The sequence below is a fragment of the Haliaeetus albicilla genome, chromosome 5 (genome assembly GCF_947461875.1).
Source record: "Haliaeetus albicilla chromosome 5, bHalAlb1.1, whole genome shotgun sequence".
In the NCBI taxonomy this organism is placed as follows: domain Eukaryota; kingdom Metazoa; phylum Chordata; class Aves; order Accipitriformes; family Accipitridae; genus Haliaeetus; species Haliaeetus albicilla.
In genome coordinates, this window is record NC_091487.1 from 18,107,843 (window position 1) to 18,134,831 (window position 26,989).

The 26,989-nt window shown below is 48.0% G+C and overlaps 2 protein-coding genes across 4 annotated transcripts in view; one reads left to right on the forward strand and one right to left on the reverse strand.

The window, feature by feature from the left end:
- Nucleotides 1–8,796, forward strand: part of ITPK1 (inositol-tetrakisphosphate 1-kinase) — a 158,644-nt gene extending 149,848 nt beyond the window's left edge. For both annotated transcript variants that reach the window (XM_069783587.1, XM_069783588.1), the window contains exon 11: nucleotides 2,183–8,796. In XM_069783587.1, coding sequence (XP_069639688.1) covers nucleotides 2,183–2,505 — 323 coding nt within the window. In that variant the 3' untranslated portion in view covers nucleotides 2,506–8,796. The remainder of the gene's footprint in view (nucleotides 1–2,182) is intronic.
- Nucleotides 8,797–11,055: 2,259 nt separating this feature from the next.
- Nucleotides 11,056–25,812, reverse strand: CHGA (chromogranin A). 2 transcript variants are annotated; one of them, XM_069783589.1, is made up of 8 exons: nucleotides 25,605–25,810; nucleotides 24,879–24,925; nucleotides 20,812–20,905; nucleotides 20,323–20,391; nucleotides 18,086–18,184; nucleotides 15,951–16,465; nucleotides 15,043–15,498; nucleotides 11,056–11,611 (listed from the first exon to the last, which is right to left on the reverse strand). In XM_069783589.1, exons 1-8 carry the CDS (start codon nucleotides 25,648–25,650, stop codon nucleotides 11,528–11,530), a joined length of 1,410 nt encoding a protein of 469 aa, XP_069639690.1. In that variant the 5' UTR covers nucleotides 25,651–25,810; the 3' UTR covers nucleotides 11,056–11,527. The 2 variants fall into 2 exon arrangements, with proteins under 2 accessions (XP_069639690.1, XP_069639691.1); XM_069783590.1 differs by lacking the exon at nucleotides 18,086–18,184 and having other exon boundaries at nucleotides 25,605–25,812.
- Nucleotides 25,813–26,989: the final 1,177 nt, after the last annotated feature.

Here is a 26,989-nt window from a genome sequence, read left to right on the forward strand (position 1 = left end):
ATTATCATGTTGGGGCACTGGGAAACTTGATGTTTTGAAATGGCCGATTTGTTTGGTGAATCTGTTTAAGGGCCTTTGAGAAAGGAAAAACTGGGAGCTGTTGTCTCACATTGCTGGTGTTTTGTGTGTCCTGTTAAGTACCTAGGAGAATTGTGACCAAGTGCAATAAAATCCAAAGCAATGTAGCAGCCTAAATAAGAGTTAATTGGTTAACATATGGGTTATAAATACACCATAAAATCACCACATTTATCTTAATGTGAAATTATGCTCTGTTGTGGTTTAACCCCAGCCAGCAACTAAGCATCACGCAGCTGCTCACTCACTTCCCCCCCCACAGTGGGATGGGGGAGAGTCGGGGAAAAAAAAAAAAGTAAAACTCATGGGTCGAGATAAGAACAATTTAATAGAACAGAAAAGAAGAAACTAATAATGATAATAGTAACACTAATAAAATGACAATAGTAATAATAAAAGGATTGGAATACGCAAGTCATGCACAATGCAATTGCTTATCACCCGCCGACCGACACCCAGTTAGTCCCCAAGCGGCAATCCCCCCCCCCTTTCCCCAGTTTATATACTAGATGGGATGTCACATGGTATGGAATACCCCTTTGACCAGTTTGGGTCAGCTGCCCTGGCTGTGTCCCCTCCCAACTTCTTGTGCCCCTCCAGCTTTCTCACTGGCTGGGCTTGAGAGGCTGAAAAATCCTTGACTTTAGACTAAACATTATTTAGCAACAACTGAAAACATCAGTGTTATCAACATTCTTCTCATACTGAACTCAAAACATAGCACTGTACCAGCTACTAGGAAGACAATTAACTCTATCCCAGCTGAAACCAGGACAGCTTTTACCTTATGTTTTTCATGAAGTTGGGCTTTTATTGCCTAAGAAAGTTGGTCTTTACAGGAGAATGGAGATTAGAATTTAATTATTTATGGATCTGAGGGCCTCTTCTGCCCTGTGATCACATCACTGAAAGTGTTTTAAAATGTGCATTTACTTTGTGGTCTCTGGGTTCTGCTCATGTGCTGCTGTGTGAATGCGTGCTATTCACATGGGACTTTTAAACTGTTATTTATTGCTTCAGTCTCCTATATAAATACCAGGTCACCTTCAGAATACTTTCACAGACATTTTAAAACAATCAGCCTATCCCATTAAATACACTGAATGTCATATGTCACCTCTAAATACTAAATCAAATTGATAACAATTTTAGGTAATGCAGTAGCAGTTAAGATCCATTTCAAGACATTGTACTGATATGTTGCATGTCTGGTTCAATTTTAAAACGAATTCAATGATAAAACTGTGCCCGTACCAGAGTGTTTAAAATAGAGCCAGAAGCTCTGTACGCCTACTGCCGCCGTTTGTGTCACCAAAAATGTCATGTCTCCTGGTATTTGAGCAACTGTTTTAACCAGGAAACTTGTTAAACTCTGCATTGTAAATTGTCTGGAATCGCTTAACAGAACATGCAGAAAGCTGGTTTCAGTACTGAAATAAAAGATTGATGTGTCTACCAAATACTTTATCATTGATATATGTTTACTGTCCCTCGAGTGCTTTTTCAGACATTGCTCATAGCAGGGAACATGTTTTAAGTGCCAAGTTAGGTTAGATTAGATGAGCATCACATTGCCTCTTACACAGTGGGAAGCTGCCTTTTCTGCAGGGCATAAAGCCAGCCCCACTGTCCTCTGAGGTTTCCCTAACTGAGAGTATTGCTGGGCAAATACTAGAGAGGGTCCAGAGCCTCAAGGAAACTGCATTAGAGCTACTTCTGATAGTAAACCTGGAAACAGCATGGAAAAGATCAGCATTATACCACAGAGTTTGTGACTTAGGGAAAAACCTGGACTTGGCAACAAATGATAGAATATACCTAAAATTATGTATATGCATATATACTTGGGAGGAAAAAGAAAATCTGAAAGGTGACAGCTTTTCTCATTGAACAAAAGGATTTTTGTAGCAAGGGTCTCTGTTCCTCTTTATGTGAATCTGTTTGTGCAGTCACTCAGAATAATGTCATGGAAAAGAAGCCTTTTTATTATCACTGGAAGTGCAAGGATAACCCAAGAAATAAACTGGTAGAAGAAGCCTTTCAAAGAACTTATGAAAATGACTTAATTGCCTTTTTTTCTCTCCTTCATTTTTCCTCTTTTCAGGTTACGAGGGTGTTTCCGAATTTTTCACTGATCTCCTGAACCACATAGCTGCTGTCCTGCAGGGTCAGGCACCTGAGGTGACCCAACTAAACCGCAGCAAGCTCCTGGCAGAGCAGACCAGCGGGATCATGGACGAGCGGATATGCTGCGCTAGCACAGGCTGTCTCAGCGTCATGGGAAAAGACTCCTCCTGGATTGTGGAAAGCGAGACCAACAGCTCAGTAAAACTGCAACACCAGAGACTAGGCTGCAACTCAGCAGTGTCTCCCAGCTTCCAGCAGCACTGCGTCGCTACATTGGCAACAAAAGCTTCTTCTCAATAACTTGCCAATGCCATGGACTAAGAAAAAGCCACAGGGATACAAATTGTGGTCCCAGAACCAGATCAGGCTGTAACAATACAATTGTGAAAAATGAAAAAAAAACCAACACAAAAAAGCAAAATTAAAAAACCTTCCATTTGATGTAACCTGATATGCTGATGAAATGGACTGAAAGGAGGAGGGCGAGAAAGTGATTCAGACCCATTTCATCAGATTCCAGTTGCAAATCTGTAGTGAGTTTACACACACGTGGGTTATAACACTAGTCCTTTCATTGTGGGAGGGTTGCTCTTTTATTTCTATTTTTCTTTGTAATCACTGGTGACCAGCATTTTAAAATCGGACCTCATGGTATCAAGAAGATAATAATGTTGAAATGCAGTATCTGAATGTAACAGTGCTAGAGATTTTTGCCTAAATATTCCCTGTTCCCTTTTTCCAGGTAGGCCATTGCAAAAGAAAGCTAAGACAACTTCAGTATCACTAAACCAAATCTCTTGAAACATTGATTAGTCAAGATGTTGACAGGTAGCTTGCTGTGAAGCTGCGGCACTTTGAGTAGGACAGCAGACTGGTTGTTCAGGGTGCAGAACCAAAGTGACCACCCCAGTTCCAGCTTTGCAGTTCTTCCCCCAGGCCTCATTGCTTCAGGCAAAAGCAGCTTCTAACCACTCTTGGCAACAGCAACACGTTTGATCCAGACAGGGTACCGATAGTTAGGTTGAGTGATGTAGTAGATTAAATATCATCCTTTCAATCATCTGCTAGTGGTGAAATCCTAGAAGAGTTAATGGAAGCAGCTCATCTCTTAGCAGAGAATTTAATTCTTCCTCCATTGCACTTGTGAGGACTCTGGGACAGCTCTGCAAAAAGGCTGGCAATCAGAGCTGTGCATTTTCCTTGGAGTAGTGCACCTGATCTGCGGATCCTAAGGGGTAACACAGTTGTTGCCTTCCACAGATCCATGCTGCTGTGCATTTTGTTTTTCTTTTGCAAATTAAATATAAGCAGAATTGTGTACCTTTGTATGAGGTAGAAGTACATGACAGCTCTAGCTTAGAGACCACATTATTTTGTTGCAAGCTGCCAGGTGAGGCTGTGTGGTAATTTACAATAGTGCTTAATACTAACTGTAAACTGTAGCACAGCCAAATTGTATCTCTTGATATACGCAGTAAACCTACAGCGTTCACCCTCTATTGCATCTTCTAGCATGGCAGCATCTTCTGCTGTTGAGAATTCCTGCAACTTTTGCTAATTCTGAACACTAAACTGGAAGTACCCAAGTCTGTCAGCGCTGAGAACAGAGACACTATTTTGGTAGACAGAGTGGCCTTCCCTTCCCCATATAAGCCCTAAAATACATTTAAGAGGGGTGGTGTTAAGAAAATTTCCTTAGTTAAGCTCCTAGCTTGCAGATATGGGAATTTCTGTCTTTCTATAGCAGGTATTTGTAAAGCATCCATCAGTGCAGCATTTAATACCAGTTTGTTTAGTATCATGTGTTAAATACCTACTCAAAAGGAAAGGATCTAGAGCTTAAAGCCCAGGTAGACCATGGAGAGAGGAGTAAACTGTATAAAAGATGTCACCACCCTACCTGATGGTACCAGTCCTGGAGGGGAAAAAGTTTTTAAGAGTGTTGTGTAGCAGATTTTTTGTGTAAACAGTGGGTTTTACTTAGGAGAGATTGGGGTTGTTCCCAAAATACCATTCTTGGGAATTTCCTGTAGCCAGGATTGGATTTTTGAGGATGATGTAAGAAGAGAAGATTATTCCACCTCTGGAGGGGTTACTAATTTTAAGATACTTCTATAGGGACTGCAAGGACCTTATGAGTGTGGTATCTGTCAAATTCTAGGATGCGCATAAACGCAGCCAACTTCCTCGACTATTGCAGGCCAGTTCTGAGCGGGGCATGCTTCACAACCCTTCTGTGCTTTGAGGCTGCTGGATCCCATATCGTGTGCAGCTCGCACGTCTCGGGTGGTCGTGGTGTGAGTCAGATGTACATAGGTAAGGGTTTATAAAAGTATTAATGATAGACCAAACCTTTCGTAAAGCCATGACTAAAATAAAAGTGACATCTACAGTTTGAGGTTTGTTTTTGTTTGTTTAAAATAAAAAGTGTTTTTATGTTACATGTGTAACAAAAGATACCCTCAGGAAGGAACTTGCCAGTGCATATTTTTGTATGGTACTTTCTTGTAACCAGCTGGTGGAGTGTTTGTAGACTTGCCTTTTGCTCCCTTTATTACAATGGCTTAGGTTTTTTTTGGTTTTGTTTTTTTTTTTATTGGGTGGTGGGGAAGAAGCAATGATGTTAAAACTGGGTTAGTAAATCAAGACCTTTCAAACTAAGTATGTTTACATGAATCTGAGTGTTGGATCCAATGGAAATGTCTGTATGCTGTTTCCTAGTTAGAACATCAAATAAGAATTTTATTTTCCTGGCTGCCTTCTGAATTTTGGTTGGCCTATTTTGCACTGCTTTATTTCTCCAAAATAAACTACTGAAATATATTGTGCATTTTAAACTTGTTTACAAATGATTGTTAGAAGTTTATTTTGTAATTCTCTGAAGGCTTGCAGAAAAACTATATTTAAATATTACTCCAGACCTTGGCAGTAACTAGAAAACAAGTTTAGGTCACTGGTGTGATCAGTGACATTTTTCCCATAGTCTGTAATTTATTTTTTATTTATCAAATGTGTCAGTGTCACTTTAATTTACCAGGTGCAGATATGTAGGTACCTGTTGTGATGTGGCATTACAATAGAGTTTTCACATAAATTACCATGCAATTGCTGTACTACTATATTTCCTTGCAGAAATTATTATTATGGCTCTTATACTAGAATGTTGCTAAATCACAGGGGCAAATTGGGAGACCAACTTTTAAAAGCCAAAACTGTAAATTACCAAGTATCCAGACATACAATTACATTATTGCAAAACATTCGAGCATGTGTATGTTATTAAGCCTGTGCTAAAGTGCTTTTCTGAATTGCTGCCTCATTTGATAAGTTCAGGATAGTTTTGATTTAAGATAAGCTTCACAGTAAGTTAGTTAATATTCTGTAGTCTTGTCTTTTTTTGTAAAAGTAGAGGAGTCTAGTAGTATTGGACCATACCACAATGCCCTTGCTCTTAAAATTGCAGACAATCTGAGGGAGATTTTCCATAATGTGTGTTTGAATTCTGTTGTTATGGTTAGAAAAGGTTCTGCTGTGTTTTCAGAGGCATAGCTATTATCGCTGTGTTGATGGGAGCAATTATATTAAAATTATGTGGTCACCAGTTAGCTTTTTAGCGATCTATTTCTGTTCTGCTTCACTGTTAGAATTCCACAAGAACACCATTAGCTTACTGGAATTTCTCCAGGTTTTGTGTCAGCATGATGGAGGAGATGGGACTCTGGTTTCCACTGTAATTATGTAATTGGCGTCAGTAGGTGAAGATTTTTCCCTGTTGAAGAGAACCCGAGTGGTATTACTACTGCCTACGATGTAAAGCCATCACCATCCTCCTCCTCCACTAGCTGACTTTGCCACGTTATGCTTGGGTTTGTAATGACTGTACCAGAACATCCCCATCGTTACATGAAAACCAACGGCAGAAATGCAGCCTAACTAGGAGCATTGATGCTGACACTTGTGGTTTGTGTAACGCAGAACTACCACTGGGCCGATGCTGTTTTGCCTTTGGTTAACCACATGTCTGCCTATTCAACCTTTGTGCTGTAGGAGCCGACTGACCAGCCTGGTCGGTAGATAGGATGCACTGTTTTTATTAATACTGTTCCGACTGTTGGAATGATAAAGCTGTTTAATGATCTCCATCCTCAATGTGAGAATGTTTGTGCAGAGGAGGTCTGCAGCAGGTTGCTCAGATGGAAAACTACCAGTGTAATATGTTTTCGTTATAGATGAGTACAAATTAAGAACCCGACCCTGAGGCTTCATGAGGTAATGAGGATTGCTCAAGATAAAGCCTCAAGTTCTCCAGATTAACTGAGGGCCATATCCAGCCAGGGAACAACCAGGTGGAGTAGTGGGTATGTAACAGGCAGGATACAGTCCAAAGGCAACAGAATAAATGGGGCCAGAGGTGTTTGAATTGGCTGGCAAAAAAGAGCGAAACAAAGGAAAAATGCTTCTGTTGTTTCCATCCAATAAAAAAAAATCCAGGCTTATCAATTCTTAGACTAACACTGTTTTCCCAAAGTCTTTGCGTGGCAGCAGTGTCAAGCAAGTCAGGCTTTTTCACACTAGCTTGCAGCCTTGCCTTCCACAGCTGTGCAGAAAATCTTGGATTTTGGTTTTTTTTAGTGAATAGAGTCTATTTTGAGTTTGTAGCAGTCTCCCCATGTGCACACTTGCAGGAGTTCACTTGCATTACCCTGCTAATTTTCTTTTCCTCTCTCCTTTTCAGTAGGAGATGTATTGATTTCTGTATTCAGTATACAATTACTTTATGGTGTTGCAACTGTGTGTTTTGTAATTAGGAGTATGTGAAAATGCTTTGTGTAGATTAAAATATTTCCTTTAATATAATCTCTTGCTTTCATAGATAAACAGACACGCCATTGCAGATCACATTGCTGATTTTATTTGTAATATTGCTTTAATATCTATTTCAGAGGAATGTAACCTCCAGAAAAGTACTTTCCACATCTTCACTACCTTTCCTTTCCCTGTTCACTCTCTGTGGGTCCAGGCCATCAACACTTGAGCTTTTGACTGGATGGGGTTTAGATCCTCCATGGTTTCTGTCATGGTTACATGGCCCCAAAAATAATTAAAGATGGTTGAAGTCTGAGAGGATCCAGGTATGAAAGGAGATGTTGGAGCGATTCCTCAGCAACACAAGCATGGTCGCATCTGCAGCAAGCAATGGGAATTGTTCTTGCTGTGTGCGTGTAGGTGGGTGTTGGGGTCTGGTCCACCCCTGCTGCTGGGGCAGTTTTCCTGTGGAAATAAAAAATCCACTGTAAGAAAATGTCCTCTATCTGTGATGCAGAAGGAGGGCGAGGAGAGGTAGGGCTTGGGAGTAAAATCCTTGCCAGTGGACATCATGATACCAGTGGTCCAGAATTTCACTCCTACATTTTTAATAGCAATCTGGGGAGATGTTTTCTTTCTCTCCACCTTTCTTACCCTGAATCCACTGGGGCTGATGCTAGCAGATGCCTGTGGGCCACATGAGCTCCTTAGCAGGTGCCTTTGCCCACCATGCCATGAGTTTGCAGAAGGCTCCCTATGTGTTGGGAAGTTTTTGTTGATGGCCTGGAAATCTTCTGAAACTCCAGAAATGGCTGAAACAGGGAATGGAGTTCATGAAAATCAGGTCTTCCTCTTCCATCATTTTTAAGGAAACCCACATTTTATTTCCTCCTTTGTTCTTTACACAGTAGTTTTTTAGATATAAATTATTTTAACATTTTTTGTGTGAAAAGTCATATATTCATATATAAAGTTATTAAAAGGTTGAGTATATGCTGAGTATAAAATAGTGAATTCTTTGTTTCAGCCCCTAAAAATGAGTTGTTTATCCTCTTGTAAAGTCAGTGCTGTAAAAAAAAATTATTAAAAATAAAAGATGTATTAGATTTATCTTTTATTATTTATTTCTGATTCAGTATTTGATACGGCTTGTGTATACCCTTGTGAGAGCCACATACTAAAATGCAGTTGTTCTTAAAATGGAGTAACAACAATTCCTTGGGATCCCAATGATTTTGAGAAAACTGTCCCTCTGGGTGTGACTAGTGTTGGATATTCTCCTTCACTCTCCAGCATTGCTCCCTACCTAAGCATGGCTGAATCTGGGGGACCATTTCGTGTGCGTGCTAGGTTTTACAAGTTCATTGATATCTGTGTTCAAATTCAGCTGTACAGTGTTAACAAGTGTCTTGTGATTCGCTTCAGCCTGGTTCACTGTTATTTTTGAAACATAATTCCCATTTTGTACTTAAATTTATATAGAATTACATAAACCCTTAAAAGACCATGGCTTACTGTAAAAACCAAAAATACTTGCTATTTGGCATCGTCAATTGCATGACTGATCAGATCTGACAATGAAGATGGTGCTTTCATTTAACAGCATTGATTTCAAGGGTAATATATTCATTTTCTTTTCATTTGCCAAGCACCTATTTTTGGACAATGTTTTGGTTTCAACAGTAAAGCAATATGCAGTAGGTATTGTGGCATTCTTTCTGTAATTGTTTTGAAGACAGAATTGTCCCTTTCCAACACCTAATAAAAATAAATGCCTTATAACAAGTTCTACTTTGCTTTCTCTTTATGAGCAGATAGGGCAGCGAGGTGAGCAGCTCATTGGGGGAAGCCCCTTTTCATGAGAATTTGGTTTTCACATCCTTCCCCAGTGCAGTTGTTAGCAGTTACTTTGGACCTCCTTGTACCAGCAAGATTTGGTTTGATTTCTTTTCTAACACTGCTGGGAAGTCAGCTGTTTTTACCTTACTATGTAACATGGCTAAACATCACTGGGATTTAGGCTACTGCTGTACTTAAACATTTATTCCTAGCATAGGCTTCTGGGCTGATTCTTCCTTCATCATCCTGGATAGGGAATTCTTGATTTCTCAAAACCTAGCAGGATTTTTAATCAGGACACTATTTTGGCTAGTGCAGGAAGGATAGCTATCTCACCCAGCAGCATTAAATTTTGCTAAGCAACAAGTACTCTCAGCAAGGGCGCTCATGTAAACACTGCCTGGGGATCAGCACTTGCTGTCAGCCCCAAGGCCAAGCCCTGCAGCGGTGAGCTGAGAGATGCCGTAGAGCAGAGGTACAGCCAGTCGGAGGGACAGCGTTTACCAGCTGGTGGGGCATCCTCCGAGATCCAGGGCTCAGGCCTTGAATTCCATCTTTCCCTTTGAAGAAAGTCCTTGGGTCCCGAATGTTTGTGATTACTTGAATATTCAATTAAGACAGTATTTATAATAGCTTCATCAAGTAATGTTATTTTTCCTCTTGTTGATTTTGCAGCAGCAATAGACAAGTTCTGTCTGCTGCCACCATCCTTTGTGGAAAAGCTTGTCTAACGCCTTTGGAGGTGGCTGCATTTTTATGGTGGGTTGTTTGGTTTCTTGGATTTGGGGTTGGTTTTTTGGTTTGGGGTTTTTTTTGTTTTGATGTGGGTGGTGGCTGAGGGTTTCTGTGAATTTATTGTGACACATAGACCTGAGTTTGCAAGGGGTTGCATGGGTAATGCTACCGGCAGAGACTCTGCCACAAAAAAAAAAAAAGGAGAAACTAAATACAATATTCAAATTAAAATTGAAATTAAGATCAGTATGTAAAATGTGACTTTTACAGCTGGATGAACTCCCTAATAACTGACATTTTAGTACTGTTTCTGTGGAACGGCTTTGGTTTCACATCTGTTCCAACGCACATTTCCCTGAGGTTAATGAGCATGCGATCGTCCCCCTCAGGGTGGAGTTGGGAGACTCACACCTCACGCCGGTGCACTTTCCCCAGCCAGGCTCTCACGCTGTGCCTTGTCCCGGCTCGCGCCCTGTGCCGGGGCAGCTTTCGGGCCGTGCCTCAGCCGCGCTGCTTCCCCCTGCCGCTTGCTGTGTGGCCGCCCAGGGCTGGGGGCGAGGCGCACTGCCCCCTCAGCAGCTCCTCCGGCCCTCCCTGGGGAAGCTCTCTACGGGCCAACAGCGCTGATCTTTTTAGCAGAATAAAGGACTGTGTTGAGTTCAAAGCCTGGCAGCCATTCCCTGAGCATCTTGGCTGTTCTGTGGGCTGCAGGTGATGGGAGACAACTGAGCTTCGAACTGGGGGGTGGGATACAGCCCTGGCAGCGGGATGCTCTTTTCCTCTCCTGCTGATACACATAGGAAGTCTAAAATCCTATGATCGGTGTTCAGAGACACTTGGGGCAAGCTTCCCGAGCCCGGACACCACCCAGTCCTCCAGCTGGAGATCGGCCTGAAGCCCAAAGGATGGGGAAGGTTCTGCCCGTTAGTGCTGTGCCGGCAGGCCACCACGGCTCCTGTGAGCCAACGCGCAGGAGGGGTGTCCCCTCAGGACCAGCCTTCACTTCTGGGGGAACAGAGACCGGTAGAGTTTTCCTTGTGACCAGCCTATTTGTTACTTTTTTTTTTTAACCCACTTGTGCATTGTCCAAAAAGCTTGACTTCGTTAAGTATTGCCCCAGTGTTTAAACTTCTAACCTGTTTCCTCTCTGGTCAACCCTGCGTTCATCGATGAACTACGGACGTGACCCACATCTCACTGAAGCACGCGGGACACCCAGCGTCGGGGCTGGGCTGTACGGCACCGCCGGGCCCCAGGCGGGCAGGGAGAGCCCCGCGGCGCTCGGGACCTCAGGGAGGTCTCCTCGATGCTGGGCCTCGGTGGGCAGCAGCGCTGGAGCCTGGGTGAGGAGGGAAACGCCATCACAAGGTGTCTGTGGTGAGGGGAGGCCTCCATTCCCCCTCCTCTCTGCCAGGACCAAACAAGCCCCGCAGCGTGCTGACAACCAAGACTGAAGCTGCCAAAACAAAGGAAGCAACCCACTGCAGTTTTATTTTTCCTTAGATAAATTTTTTATATAGAATATATTACAGTCAGAGTTCTCAGCTTTTAATCAAAAGATAACAAGTTATTGCAGTTTTTTACCCAGTGAAACTACCGGTGGAAGGAGAACTTTCTAGAAAGCTGTCTTGTCTTTTAAAAAAAAGAGGGAAAAAACCCCACCCAGACAGAAAATACACATGTAGGTTGCGCTTCGCGCCCACAGGCACCCAGCCGGGCGGGTGGGCATCTGTGTGGACAGGGGAGCGTGAGGTGAAGAAGCAGCGATGGGCACAACACTATGGCGAGGCAGGCAGGCCTGGATGCTAGCAAGGTCGGTTTCCTAGGCACAATGCTTCTGCTCCAGCTTAATTGCTTTTAAATCAGGAAATGAAAACGTGGGGCAGGGGGGAGAGGAGGACGGCGGTGGTGGCTTTCACCTGCGCGGGGAAGGCTGGGGCCCTCAGCCTCGCCTCAGCTCATGCAGCTTGTGGGCGACGCGCTCCAGCTCGGCCTCGATGGCAGCCAGGCTCTCCAGCTCCTGGTCCTGCAACGAAAGCCCAGGGCATGTGTCAGCAGCCGCAGGTGGGCAGCCATCGCCCCCCAGAGCTATGGAAAGCCTTGCCCAGGGCTAGCTGCCAGTGGTGGCAAGAGCACAGCCATGTCTTGCCCCATCCCCTCAGCCCGCTCCTGCCTTTGCCCCTCTGGACAGATGTCTGTGCACAACACCAATTAGTCCTGTCCTAATGTTAAATCGCTGCAGCTGGTGATGGGGACAAGACATGCAGCCACCATCCCTGCTGCCCGGCAGGGCAGCCCCAACAGGTCTTTCCCTCCAGAGCATGGGGCTGGAGGGAGATAGCGGCTGGCAAGCCGGAGCTGAGGCAGGCGCTGCTGAACAGCACCGGGCGCCTGCGTTGAGGCAGTGGTGTCAAACCCAGATGGGCACAGGTGCCTGCCATCTGCAGCAAGTGCAGCATGTGCCCTGTTCGTGGAAGGGACAGCAGTGTCCCCTCTCCCCACGCTGTGCTGGGTGTCCACATGCACCTCCAGTACCAGAAGAGGCTTTTCCGCTGGGGAAAATAGTGACTGAGGAAGCCATCAGTTTAAAGGCTCAAACTGCCCACTGCTTGGTGGCTTTTCTATAGTGGCCCTTGTATATATATGCTGTCACCTGAAGCTATTTTATTTAGCGCAGGTACTCAAATTTGTAACTGCGTGGTTTTGCCTGAACTCTGGTCATACGCAACTGGCCCTGTCTCGCTGCTCAGCCCCAGCCCGGCCTGTCCCTCACGGCTGCCGTCAGCTGGGGCTCGCCACAGATCACGCGCTCGCCAGCGCGGCAGCAGACTCTGAGGGAGCAAACTTGGGACTGTTCGTGCTAAAAGTGCCTTTTTCTGTCGGCAGAGCTGAGGTGATGGCCCCTCTCCTGTGCGGAGAGAGCAGAGCCTTGCCACTGTTGGCAGCAGCTGTCAAGCATGGGCAGATGCTGAGCCACTGGTGTGCACTGTATGTGGTTGGTGGGAAAAAGGAAAGTATGTAAAAAAAAAAGGCACTTTTCTCATCCCTGAGCTATTGTGCTGAACAGGGAAAAACTCATGCTGCCCCTCCGCAGGGCTCTTGGCGCAGCCTCTGGGAAGGCTCCAGCTACAGCAGTGTGCTAGCAGCTCGGGGTGCCCACCAGCACCCAGGGGAGCCAGACTGAGCCCAAGCAGCTGTTCCACTGTGTTTTGTTTGCAGTGGGTCAGGGAGCAGCCGGCTGAGATGCACCTTGCTGGAGGAGAGCTTTGGCTGCAACCAGAGCCCTCAGGAAGTGAGAAAATCGCGCTGTGCTGAGATCCTCCACAGCACCCAAAGAAAGGAGAGGTCAGACCCAAACCACTGCCTTGCGCTGTGCCCGTGCGCCCTGGCTCGCTCCTGCCTGACCCCATAGGCTGAGCCCCCGTGAGCACAGGGGACAGCACTCTCAGCCTCTGGCTGTGCCTTGCTGGCCAAGTCACGCAGCCTGAAAGTGAGGAGAGGGGACAGGATGGCAGCTGCTCTGGCAGAGCTGGAGCCTGTGCCTTCCTTTCCCTCACTGCTGGGTGCCTGGTGTGACGGCTCCTCACTGACTCCCAGAGGCCCTGATCTAGTTTAAAAAAAAAACCCAAACAATAAAAAGTGTCATTGCAACTGTAAACATAGCAGTTTTACAGCCTCAACAACTTCCTTCCCAGTCCGTGTTTGGAGGCTGAGCCCACCACCTTGCAGACAAGTTGCACCCCAGAGCTGCTGGCAGGGGTGGGTGCGGAGCAGCCTTCTTGGGGGAGAGACCTGGGACATAAGCAGGTGAGGAGGTGGATGGGGCAGGTGCATACCTCCTTGGCAGGCACCTGCTGCATTCCTCCTCAGAGCTGAGATGTTTGGCTTTGCTTTGAACCAACACGACTGGAGATGGATGCCCTCTCAGTGGGGGACGCTGACAGGAAACCTTTGGGCAATGTTTTGGTGCATAGCTAAGGCACGAGGGGTGTTTTGGAGGCAAGAGAGCTGCAGCAAACTGGCTTTACTCACCTGCTGTCCCAGTCTGTTCCCAGGCACCTGATCATGGCTTGTCCCAGAGCAAACACTGGCAGAGCCCGTGCCCAGCCCCACTGTCCAGCTCCCTGCACTATCCCAAATAAACACCCATGTCTGCAGCTGGGCCTCAGCACAAAGGTGAAACCGCCACTCCTGGCTGCCAGGGAGGTGCTGAGCTACCACATAGCATCCATACGCAAAGCTGCCCGGCAGAAAAAGACCTGGGGGTGCTGGTTGACAGCCAGAGGAATATGAGCCAGCAGTGTGCCCAGGTGGCCAAGAAGGCCAACAGCATCCTGGCCTGTATCAGAAATACTGTGGCCAGCAGGAGCAGGGAGGTGATTGTTCCCCTGTATTCAGCACTGGTGAGGCCGCACCTCGAGTACTGTGTTCAGTTTTGGGCCCCTCACTACAGGAAAAACATTGAGGTGCTGGAGCGTGTCCAGAGAAGGGCAACCAAACTGGTGAGGGGCCTGGAGCACAAGTCTTATGAGGAGTGGCGGAGGGAACTGGGGTTGTTTAGTCTGGAGAAGAGGAGGCTGAGGGGAGACCTTCTCGCTCTCTACAACTGCCTGAAAGGAGGTTGTAGTGAGGTGGGTGCTGGTCTCTTCTCCCAAGTAGCAAGTGATAGGATGAGAGGAAATGGCCTCAAGTTGTGGCAGGGGAGGTTTAGGTTGGATATTAGGAAACATTTCTTCACCAAAAGGGTTGTCAAGCATTAGAACAGGCTGCCCAGGGAAGTGGTTGAGTCACCATCCCTGGAGGTATTTAAAAGACGTGTAGATGTGGCGCTTAGGGACATGGTTTAGTGGGCATGGTTAGTGGTTGGACTTGATGATCTTGAAGGTCTTTTCCAACCTAAATGATTCTATGATTGTATGATCATGCAAAGTACCAGGGAAGGATGTCTCTGACTTTGGAAGCCTGGCTTGGATGTATTCCCATATCTGTCAACCATTTCCACTCCAATGACCCAGCTATCTCACCATGGCTGTGTCTCTGGTTTACCTCTGTAGGAGGTCTGACAATACTCACTTCTCCCTGAGCCAAGGAAAGCATTCCTTTTGACTTGGAGGGGCTTTGGGACACAAGACCCGCCCCCAGGCTCCAGATATAGCTCTGGTCGCCATGTCCAGCACAGACCAGTACAAAAGTCCTGTCACATTTTCAAGACTCTCTGGGGCAGGGCATGTTTTTGCACTAGTCACTAAAACAAGGATAAAAACCAAAGGCACAGCCAGGTGCAAATCTCAATAATCCTAGGGCTGAATGACTAAAAGGTTACCAAGCATCTCCTTAACGTCACAGAGAACTAATGCTGGCTCCATAATGCCAAGGTACCATCCACATCTCCAAGCATAGTTTGGATTGCCAAGTAATAACAGGGTGGGATTTATTCTTAAGCCTATGTATACCAACCTCCGTTCTCCTGTTAGCACTGCCTTCCTCATCCTTCTTTTCTTCAGGCATGGGAGCAAGCGGGAAGCCTCCTTCACTGCTGTCCTCCTTCGAGTGATGCTTCCATGACCTCCTCACATCTTCCTCTGGACTACTGAAATCATACTTGCGGGACCTAAATGCCATTTTCATGGACCTGTCTGGGTCTTCCCCACTATCATTTTCCTCCATGCGCTTCTTTGATGTCAGCTGCTTGGCCAGCTCATCCATTTTGTTCCACCTCTTGGAGTCTTCCCACTCTCTGGAGGACTCCTCCTCCATCTCCTCACTTTTGGCATCCCTGGGCTGGAAGGTGTCTTCCTCCTCCTGCATCCCCTCATCCTCCAGGTGATGCCTTCCTCCTCTCAGTGCCTGGGGCTGCTCTTCCTCCTCGTCCTCCTCAGAGCTCCGCCCATCTTTGCCAAATCCCAGAGCGTTGTCATCTGAAAGAGCATTAAACGCAACAGTGAGCACAAGTGTTAACCTAATTACGCTCCACCTTTGAACCAAACCTTCAGGGGTGATGCAAGGTGGGTTTCATGACTTAGGCCCATTTTCCCAGGATTCTGGAAATACCCACTCTCACATCACCGTGTCAGTAACAGGGCTTGGAGGCAGCAGTCAAAAACCACGTAGGAAGTTCAAGAAAAAGAAATTAGTTGTCCCCAGGTGCTATGAAAACTGAGCAGCAGGCAGCTGCCGGGCCTGTTACCCACTGTGTGTGGGCCCCCATGGTCGGGTGCTTGCGGGGGGGTCTGGGTGGCTGTCTGTGGGGGTATTTCTGTAAACCCGGTAAGCACCTGCCTGAACTTTCAGGCTTTAAAGCCTCTTATCCATCTGTCTCAGTGCTCTCAGCTCACCCTGGGGAGGTATCAGTGCAGTTGTCTGAGATACGTACTGCCATCTCCCTCCATCTCCTCAGCCTCCTCGTCCTCCTCAGCCAGATCAAGTGACCTCTCTGCTTCGGTAGGGTCCTCCTCTGCAGCATCGTCTCCTCCGTCATCCTCCCGCTCCACACGCTCCCCTGCCACCTGCTTGCTCTGCTCCTGGCCCTGCCTGGATAGCTGCTCTCCCTCATCCTCGAGCTCCAGGCTGTCCCTGGGGCCTCTGGGCTGCTCTTCTTCATCCCCTCGCTGCTGCTGCTCATCTTTGCTGAAGAATTTGCTGATGCGGTTGTCCAAAGCTTCGTCTCGCTGGGCATGCTCTATGTCCCCAATCTCATTGCTCTCTGCTTCCTCTCCATCCTCCTTCTTGCCAGGGTCAGCATCCCGTGGCCTGGACTCCCTCTCCTCCAGGCTGTTTTTTCCTTCCTCTCTTGAATCTTCATTTTGCTGGGTTTTCTGTGCTGCCAGCTCAGCCAGGGACCCTGTGGGCTGCTCCTCTTCAGGGCGCTCCACTGCTGCATCTGCAGAGGGACGAGCAAGAAGCAACACCTCTCCTGAGAGCTCATTTCGCAACCAGCAAAGCCCATGCATTTCTTAGGGAGCTTCAGCCCTGCTCAGCAATCTGCTTAACCAGCCCATGGAACCTTTCACAAGTCACTTCAACATATGCTTGCATTCAAGCAAGCCGGTGCTCTCACTGGTGCCTGCTGTCCCAGAGAGACTCACAAGGCTGAAGTTAAACATATGCCGAAGTGCTTTGCTGCAGCACGGTCCTCATCGCCACCTCTTGAGATGCCAGCAACAAACTTGCCCGCATGAAACCAGGTCGCATGTAAAATGAAACGATTTAGGAGTGTAATACAGCACTTGTACAGCTCTCCCTGCTCCGAGTGCTGCGCTAACACTGCATCCTTATTTCTCCCACCAGGTTGAAGAGGCAGCCACCACTGTTTGCAGGTGAGCCAGGGGGAGTGAGGGCGAGCTCTGCTTCTGCAAAGCAGCTACTCAGCAGGAGCTTAATGTGGGCTGGGTATTTGCTCTTGCTCATGTCAGAGACTGGCCTCTTTTAACACACTTAGCCATAGAAATCACTTTGCAAAAGAAAAGGTGGGGGGGCTAAAGAGCAGTGGGAAAAGCCAGATGGGTATGGAAAGGCAAGCGCAGCCCCGGGCAGGGCTGAGGAGCGTGCTAGGGTGAGGGCATGCAGAGAGCCAGTCACACAGGGCTGGTGACCACCGGTGACACCGCACTGGTGTCACTGGGCTGCCTGCGGGCCTGGGCAGCCCAACATGCTGCGCTTCATCCTCATGCTGTCTCCACACTGCTGGAGCACGAGGCTCAGGTCTGCCATGGCAGGAGGGAGACCCAGTGCCACCCATCCTCTCTGTTGGCTTTTGGCCGTGCTGGCTGCAGCAGCAGCCCCCAGGGGTATTGCTCCTCATTGCTTTGGGCACCTTTGGGCTGACATTGTGGTATCACTCTCCCGCCATGGCTCAGCCACACACCCCAGATCCCGCTTGAGACCCTCTGCGGGGGTGCTGTGGCTGGACAAGAAATCATATCACCCCACATTGGCATCGTGTCTTCCTGATGTGGAAAAGGGAAGGTGCCGAACCCTCCTTTCCGCTACACTGCCTGTCTAGCCAGGCCATGGAAATATAGTGACAAGGGGAAATGCGAGCTGAATGTGGTCTTCTGTGTGAGTGTGTGTACTACGTGTATCCCAAGTTCAATTTTCCCTTCAGAGACCCATAACCTACTATCTTGGATGCCTGGAAACAAGGGCAGCAGGAGCAGACCCAGATCACTCTTGCCTATGTCACTGAGTCTTTCAGCATGGGATTTCCCTAGCTGTGACTCATTTGAAGCATTAGGAGTGAGTGACAGTGTTGGCAGCAGGGTGGAAAAGATCAGTATCAGTTTGGTAACAGCTTGACCATCACCAGTTACTATAGCTCAGAAATTACATGTTGTTTAAACTGGTAAAGAACAAAGCAAACACTGGGTTGCTTGTGTGTGTCAGCGGCAGCATCAAAGAAGATGCCTAAATGAGAAGCAGATGGACATATCAAGGCTGTTAGAAAGAACATCCTTGTTTACAGCCTGACCTGGATTTCCTGGGGGGAAAGGCTGACACTGACCTCTCTGCTTGTTCTTGTCATTCTGACTTTCAAGGACTTCGGAAAGTTCATCTTCAAAGCCACTGTTTTTCTTCTGCTGCTGAGTTCTCTCATTGGCACCTGCATCAAGTAACAAAAAGTAGGGAAAGGCAACAGCCTGTCCTGTCTTTCAGAAAGTAGAGGTGGGATAATAGTTCTCTGCCCTTTATAATTATATGTATATTTTCTACAATGGACAAATCTGCCAAAGGGGAGCTGCAAAGAGAAGTGAGACTGGAGGATGAATCAAGTGCGGGAACAAAGCCACCATCAAAAACATCACCATCTGCAGGAAAGAAAAAGGTCTCTAAACAAACAGAGAAGCAGGGTTGCTAGGAAAACTAATATTAATGGTGAGCTAGGCAATAAGAGATGCTGAACTGCAGCACACTGAGGCCAACAAAAGACTTAAGCATTGGAGTACTGAAGGATAAAAATTGCCTCCTGCCAGATGCTGCCCACGTAGCTCTGTTGAGGTGAGCACTGAGAGCCTCTGTGCCCTCTAGCCTGGCTGTGGGGGCCACTCTCCCCAGGGCACTGGGAGGAAGAAGCAGCATTCATTCCTGCTCCGGGGATAGTCTGGGGCTCCAAGGCCACACACCTTAGCTTCTGGGATTATGGAGCCAGCTTGACAAAAGCAACACCCCAGAAAAGGTATCTGAAGGCAGCATGAGCTGGAGGTCAGAGCGCAGCTGTCCTGGCAACCAGTGCTCCCTGGGCAGCCCTATCCCAATAGGATCTGCAAGCCAAGCAAGCCCTGTCTAACCCAGCTCACGCCCTGCTTCTATACCTTAATGCAAAGGCAAGAGCCAACACTGCCAGCCCAGTCCTCTCTAGCCCCACACTGGGCAGAGCTGGATGGTGTGAGCTCTCCAGCCTAAGCAGGACCAGCTGTAGGCAGCACAGAGGAGACCAAGATAGACATCTTTGCTTTTCCCTTGGCCTACATGACTCTTCCACCCCCAGTCACTGTGATCTGTAGATTAGAGTTCATGTTACCCCGGGACAAAATGGTGTGATGGGCTCAAGCCAAGGAAAGAGTGGAGCAAGATGCAGCTCTGTGAAACAAGTCCCTTCATGTGGACTCCATGCTGTATGGCACAGCCTGATAGCTGAGCACTCCCCCTCACAACCCTGGTGTGCCTGGGCAGCAGCATCCCAGTGCACTGAAGAGGCCCAGGTTTCTTTCTTCTGGATCACCAGAGCATCCATGGAGCCCGTCTGAGGTCACTGCCCCGCTGGCCCCTCCACCAGTGGCATATGGGTAGTGACCAAACTATGGCTTTGGGAGCTGCATGAGGCTCTCTCCCAATATTGACCTCCTGAATTTTTCCTCTCCCTTCTCCCTGTTGCCTCTGTGGCTTCCCTGCTCTGGAAGCAGTCTGGTGGCACTGTCTTCCAGCCATCCCTGGCAGCTGTGCCACACAGGAGCAGGGCACAGGGACGCCCTGGTGAGGGAGGGCTGCCATCTGAGTTACCCCAGGGAGAAGGAAGAGGGAAGGCCAGGAGCTTCTCTCCCTGCAGCCTGGGGAGAGCCCTGTTGCAGCCTCAACCAGACCACCCGGGCAGAGGGACCTGCACTGGCTTTGAAGTTAGCCTTGCCTGGGACCTGCACATCAGCCCTGGGGACATAGGCACCTGAGAATAGACCTTTTTCTCTTTGCACACCCCTTTGCACAGCTCTGTGCTGCTGCTGCTCCCACATTGACCCACAGAGAGAAGCCTGCACCTCTCCAAACCAAAGAAACTTGCATTCAAGTTAAGAAAGCCAACAGAAAATCCCCATTAGCTCAAGGAAATTTTCACTGGGGTCTTTTAGATGCAAGTCCCACTCAGTGCTCAGTCAGGCTTCCCTTCTGACACACCTGGGTTTACTGCTAGACTCCAGCTGCACAAAGAGGGAGCTGGTAGTTATTTGTTGAATTAAATTATAGTATTTCCTTTTAGGGTTCTCCTGCCCCCAAATGCCTACGCTCTGCACCACCACCAAGCTACGTTGACAGTCATTTAAATCATCAGATGCGTAACGGAATTATTATAGCAAAATTCCTGCCCTCACTCACCTAGTATCTACTGGAAGTCCTGGAACTGTGTTTCCCAGGGCACATTTATATGATGTCAAATTAATGTAAAATACAAAAAACCCCAGACAACAAAACTGTGTGAGGGGCTACAACAAATGAAACCCCTCTTCCCAAATAACTATAGTGACACTGTACCTTGAGCAGCAATTTCCTGAAGTTCCTTCAATAAATTTTGGTGGCGAAGGATAGAAATGATTCGTTCATCTGCAATAGGGGAGACTTGGTACAGAAGGTGGTCAAAGACAACCTCCCCCCCCTCCCAGGAAATGAAAAGTACTCCAAATCCGCCTCCCTTTTCATTTTCTCTTTTCTCTCCCTTGGCCTGATTTGCTGTGGCATGTCTTAACTGTGTGGTTAAGATGACAGGAAGGTCCCATGAAAACCAGGCAGCGTCATGTCACCCAGCACTCCCCTGGCCACGGAGCCAGCATGATGCATGGCCTGGGCTGAGCAGCAGCTCTGTCCCTGCTTCTGGGGCCTGGTGCAGCCCGGTGGGGTGACGATGAGGAAGGTGAGTGTGTCGGGGACCCCTTGTCAGGCGCTAGAGTATGGGTCAGGGCAGCAGCAGCCCCTGCTTGCCAGATCTGCTCTTGCTGATACCCAGCATTAAATCTGAGCCTCTACCTCCTCTGAGTGTTTCTAGGCATTCCTCGCTGATCGGCAGGGGATTTGGCTTCGATAAAGTGTCAGAGATGACCTCTACAATGCACTTCATCACCTAGAAAGAGACAAAAATACAAATTAAAGCACTGCTTTTTTGTCTTTTTCTCCTAAATCTATTTGTTACCAAGGCTAAAATGCAGCAGATGATGACACAGATCTTCTTGCTTTTCTGGTTGAGCCAGAACTGAATGTTCAGTTCCTGTTTTACCTAACACAGGAACAGAAGGTACCTGCTGAAACTGAGAAGTGAGCAAATGACACATGGCAATGGAAAGAGCTTCTTCAACATGACACACACTTCAGCTGAGGATCTCATGACTCCAGCCCATCCCAGAGGCTGGGCACGTCAGGAGATTGGAGGGGATCTGGATATATACATAGAAAGCTCAAAATCTTCTCAACCTGCATCTCATAAAAGGGCTCAGTGGGAGGTTGTAGAAAGCAACAAGTGGTCATAGCTCTTCAGTAGGTGACCTTGAAATCTTGCAAGCTATTTGAGCCCTGAGAAGGGCACCACAGTTAGGCTGCAGCCAGGCATGGAGGGCAAGGTGAGGCAAATTGTACTTTCAAACACAGATGAGGAATACTGCTCTCAAGCCCTAGAGAAGGACAAGACACTCTGGAGAAGGGGTTGACCTTGTGCTTTAGTGTTCAAGCCATCTATTATAGACTGGAAGAGCTGTACATGGAGGCACGTCATTTGAAAGCAAGGAAGTTCTGACACATTCCTTGGAAGCATTTGCAACTGCCTGAGGCAGCTTCCCAGACAGTATGAACTCTGGGCCTGCCCTTTCCAGCAGCCCTTTTCTTTGGTGTAAAATGAGAAGCATTATTTATGTAGTTTGTCCCCTGTACTGAGATTGCAGGCTTAGCTCTTAGCAGCACCGCTGATCCCACAGGGATCACCCAGGGCTGTATGTGTCATAGGAGAATGAAAGCCACGGACGCAAAGGCAAGGTGGCACCTCTGGCATGGGTGAAGGCATCCTTGCCACACTGAGACAGGCCACCAGGAGCCCTGCTGTGTGGTCATGGTAGACCCAAACAGTCACACAGGAGAGAAAACAGCATTCACTACAGTCTGGTGCCCTTAGTGGTGCAGGAATTAGGCTGTTTAGTTCAAAAGGATGATTATTTATAAAGCAGCCTAGAAAGTATGCAGGGCTTACAACTGCCTGTGGAAAAAAAGAGGCTACATTGAAAAAAAAGAATACAAGTAAGCCTTGGGGACAAAAAAAATCACACACTGAACCTCTTTCTCCTGATGATTTCTGCTGGCAGTCCTAAGAGCCCTGACCTCCCTCACAAGGTGCCATTCTCAGGAGAGCAGAGCACTGTGGCTGCAGTAGAAATTAAACACAAGTCAGCAACTCCCAGTCATCTACAATGTTGCCCATTCAAGCAATCAGATATATTCATTGACCAGCTGGAATGGGCAAATTTTCGCCCTGTGTAAGGAGAGAATTCTGCTTTTACAGATCACTGCCATAAAATCCTGAACACTTACTTAAACATTTTGAGGGGATTGCTGGATTTGAAGTTACAAGAAAGATCAAAGGAAAAGAAAGCGGGGAAATTTCCCTTGTATCATTCTCCTATACCACAAGCAATCCATTAATATTGATTTTAGATGACTTTCAGTCACTTCACTCTACCATTAAATAGAACACACCCCAGATTCTTATACTTCCTTCCCATGTTTCCCAACCTCTGGAGCCACTTATTGCAGCAGTATTTGAAGAAGCTTCAGAAGTAACGACTTTCTCAGCATGAGAAATAAGAATCTGGGCCAATGAGATACTCTATACAAACTTTTTGAAGATTTCTAAGCTGAGTTAAGGTCTTTGTCTGAACACAAAGAAACACATCAGTCACCACAGAAATATGGCCAGCTCTATGGAGGAACTTTGTAACATAATGAAATGAAGAGTGCAGTCATTCCACAACAGTCTCCTTGACTTTTTGTAATAGCAAGTCTTGCAAAGTGACGTTTCACAAGGTCATGAAATAACAGCCTGCATCAGGAAATGGAGGAGATTCTTTCCAAATGAAAGTAATTTATCCAGTGCAGAAACTTGGACTGAAATTTTGCCATAGCTAGCCTCTAATTGTGAACATGTAACTAGATCCTTAAGAGCTGCTCATGCTGTCCCTACACAGAAATCTCCAAAGGATCATGTCCTTACAAGGATAGACTTCACCACGTTTGAGCTTGGCTATGCTCAGGCCCTTCTGAAATGTATGGTTTTAATTGAGAAATAGTGTCCTTTGAGCACAAGAGTGGGCAAACACCAGAGATACTGTAAATGCTTTGATCATGTTCAGCTCCCCATGGAAAGCCCTTGGTGTAAGGAAAGCCTGATGAGCTGCCCAGGAAAGGCCTGCAGGTGCTGAGTACCCATTACATAGCCCTGAGTCACCCACAAATGCTGGTGGTACAGAGCATGTTGTGTAGGAAGGGCTGCAGTGCTCACTGCTGTACCCATGTGATGATGTCCCTGCCCTGATCCATCTAATGAGACCAGGACTTCCTTCACTGAAATGCTGTGTCTCAAAGGATGGTGAAGGCAGAAGAGCCCTAATGGCTACTTTCAGTTGCAGCAAATTCAAAAGAAAGGTGTGGTCTGATTTTGCTCTCAGGTAGAGCCTGTGTCAGTACCCAGGGAGGGGGCAGGCTTGGGAAATAAACCTTACTTGGTGGAGGCATCTCCATGGAGTTGCACAGCTTCCACAAAAGCACAATGTTTTACACACAGAACATATTGGGGACTAGATCGCACAAGGAAAATTGTGGGATTAATGGATCATCCCACCAGATGCCCAATGAGCATCCCACTCTGGCATGGCCAGTTGAAGGGGCAAGTGCTTGCCCTGAGTCCCCTTTCTCAGTTAGCAGCACACGGCCTGAAGCAGGCTCCCAGTGGCTCACAGCTCATGGCTCAGCCCCAGGAAGGGCTAAGCAGGCTAAAAGTCTTAACAAAGCAACAGGTCTCCAGGCCCAGGCACATCTGACAGGAGACGAGGAGGCGTTTCTCATGGCACTTGCCCTGTAGGTAATGAGCAGAGACACTGTGCAATGGAGCCTGTGGCTGAGACTGACGTGAATGCGCCGTCCTCTACTGCTGACTGGGGAAAAAACATTATGTGGCTAGAAGATTTCAGGAAACAAAGAAAGAAGTTCAAGATGTAAGGGGTAAAGGGCTGGAGTTTCCTTTCTGGACATTAATTTCTGTAGAAGTCTTAATTTGGGCAGCTCAGAGATCGCTCACCTGAAAGACTATAGGAGTTATAAATACCAGGAAGGGTGGGGTTCTGTCACAGATCAACACAGGCAAACACACCTACACAAGCATTTAGGTGCCAAAAGCTCTTTGAGACTACACACACTTGCAAATTGCAGCTATGAATGTCAGAGAGGTATGACACAGATCTATGCACAGAATAAGGCTGGAGAGGTCAGCCAAGTCCCGCACTGCTCGTAGCCATCCAGACAGGCTGAGCAGTAACTGAGGATGGGACAGATTAGCAGTCTGAGAGTAGCCAGTTGCCTATTTTTCAGGAACATGCATGTTTAAGTAACACACCACACACATACAAACACAGATGTATACACCCCCCAAAATACACACAGTTCCAGCAATGCCTGTTCCTGAATCACATCTCCCCCCACTCTACCCTGAGTCACCTCCTGTTGGGAGCTTTGAAAAGGTGAAAGTAGGAGGACTAGGGAGAGTTATACCCAACCTCCATCCCCAGCCTCACCACTGTCTAGACAAGCTTGTTTGCTCCCTCTGGTACATCCTGAGGGACTTCCCTCCTGCCCAGGTGCCCAGAAGTGGATGTATAAAGGGTAAAGCCTTGTAGGAAGGGAGCAGGGATGGATCCTGCTGTAGGGATCTCATGCAAATCCCTGGCACTTCCTACAGGGTAATTCAGCAGGAGCAGCCAAAAACCAAACAGCTAGGTGTGGAGGTTAAACATTACATCCTTCATCTTCACTTGCCCCTTCCAATACAGGCCCATCCTTACCTTAGTGTCACCTTTATTCATGTCGTTTGTCACGGGAAGGGAGATGGCTGTAAGGTGAGGGGAGGGGGAAAAAAGGAGAGCTTGTTATTCACCTCCTCTGGGAGACAAGCAGAGAAATCCTGTCCTGCTAAAAAAGGGAGTGGAGAAGAGGGGCATCTGTCTCTGGTAGAAGTGGTCCCTGGGCGGTGCAGCAGCTGGATGTGTGCATTGTGCCCCCCCTCGGGAGAGGGAGAGGGAAGGGAAGGGAAGGGAAGGGAAGGGAAGGGAAGGGAAGGGAAGGGAAGGGAAGGGAAGAAGGGAAGGGAAGAAGGGAAGGGAAGAAGGGAAGGGAAGAAGGGAAGGGAAGAAGGGAAGGGAAGGGAAGGGAAGGGAAGGGAAGGGAAGGGAAGGGAAGGGAAGGGAAGGGAAGGGAAGGGAAGGGAAGGGAAGGGAAGGGAAGGGAAGGGAAGGGAAGGGAAGGGAAGGGAAGGGAAGGGAAGGGAAGGGAAGGGAAGGGAAGGGAAGGGAAGGGAAGGGAAGGGAAGGTCCCGTCCCCAGGCTGGCAGTGCCCGGGGGCGCGGGGCAGGCAGGGCCCGGCGCGGCCCTCGGCCAGTGACCTTGCGGCGGCCGCTGTCCGCGGTGCTGAAGGGGCCGCGGCGGGAGCGGAGCTGGGCGCGGTGGCGCGGTCCGCCGGGCTGAGGGTCCCGGCAGCCGGGGGGACACGGCGCCCAGCCCGGCCCCACTTACCCGGCACGGCCAGGAGCAGGACGGCGAGCACTGCCGGGCGGCTCATGGTGCTGGCGGGGTGGAGGGAGGGAGAAAGGGGCAGAGGGTGAGTCTGTCCCTGGCGTGGGGGCTCCAGGCGAGGTGCCGGGGGGAGACCAGCACCGTGCGCGTCTACGCCAGTGCCCTGGCTGAGGATCCCAGATGGGGCACTGCAGCAACCGGCTCATTTATATATCTCGGCCCCTCGGAAATGGCGTCAGGAGGAAGCCACCTCCTCCTCTCTCCCCCCCTCCCCTCGCACACAGCCTTCTCGTCAGCCTCCCCCACTCGCCGGGTGCTGGAGGAGCGGCCACGCGCCAGGATCCCCCCGCGCTGCCCGGGCAAAGGTTTCCAGCAGCAAGGTGTCAGGTTCCAGTTGCTCCATCTTCTCACACTCAGCAGGTGCAGGAAGGCCGTGAGATGCGTTTCCAGGACATCACTTTTCCAGCGCCTCACCCAACACTGGCAATCGACGAGCACCTCCGCATATGTGCCCTCTCTGTATGTACCAGCAGTCAACAGCGAGAGTCACCTCAGGTACCCCAGCCAGCACGTCCACCTGTAGATGGATCTGCCCTCTAGGGGTGCCCTTGTCTTCCACTGAGCACAGTTTAGCCCAGAAGTTTAGAACAGATGTTGGAAGTTTTTAGATGCCTGTTAAACGCCTCCACAGAGGATAGGAGTGCCTGCAGGACTGGTCCAGAGCCAGGGAACTGGTCATCATGAAACGGGTTTGCCAATGGAGATGCTAAGTCCCAGCTATTTTATGAAAGATTTTTGAGTAGTAGGATATCATTTGGGGCAAACAGCAAAGGCTGGTGGGTCTGTTGCTCAGCTATTGTGACCCTGCTAGCAAATTTTGATAGGTTGCTATCCTTTGTTCAGTGACACCTAACAACCTGTAGCATTACCCTACACCCTCACTGCTAAGCACTCCAAAGTTGAAGTCACCAAGATTACTTGGTCACTAGTTTCCATTGACAAGGGAGAGAGAGGAAGTAACAAATTGTACCATTCTCTTAGTCACAAGCATTTCCACACTCTTGACAAAACGGCTGTCTGTTCTTTGAATGGAGTGTCTGTCAGGTCAGCCAGCTGGATTCTCTTTTGAAAGCGACTCCAATGCTTCTTTAGGACAACGCTTCTTTAGGAATAGCACCTCTGCTATTCCGCACTATCCCTCAAGCAATTTCAGAGGTCACAAAAGCCAGGGACTTATATTAGAAAATCATATTCAGACAAATGCACTGTCCTTCTTTCCCACCCTACCTTACTCTGCTCACTGGGGAGTCCTGCACCCAAGGAGCTAGAAAGAACATGTTCTAAGATGACAAGAACTTTTCTATGAGACTAGGGAGTACAGACAG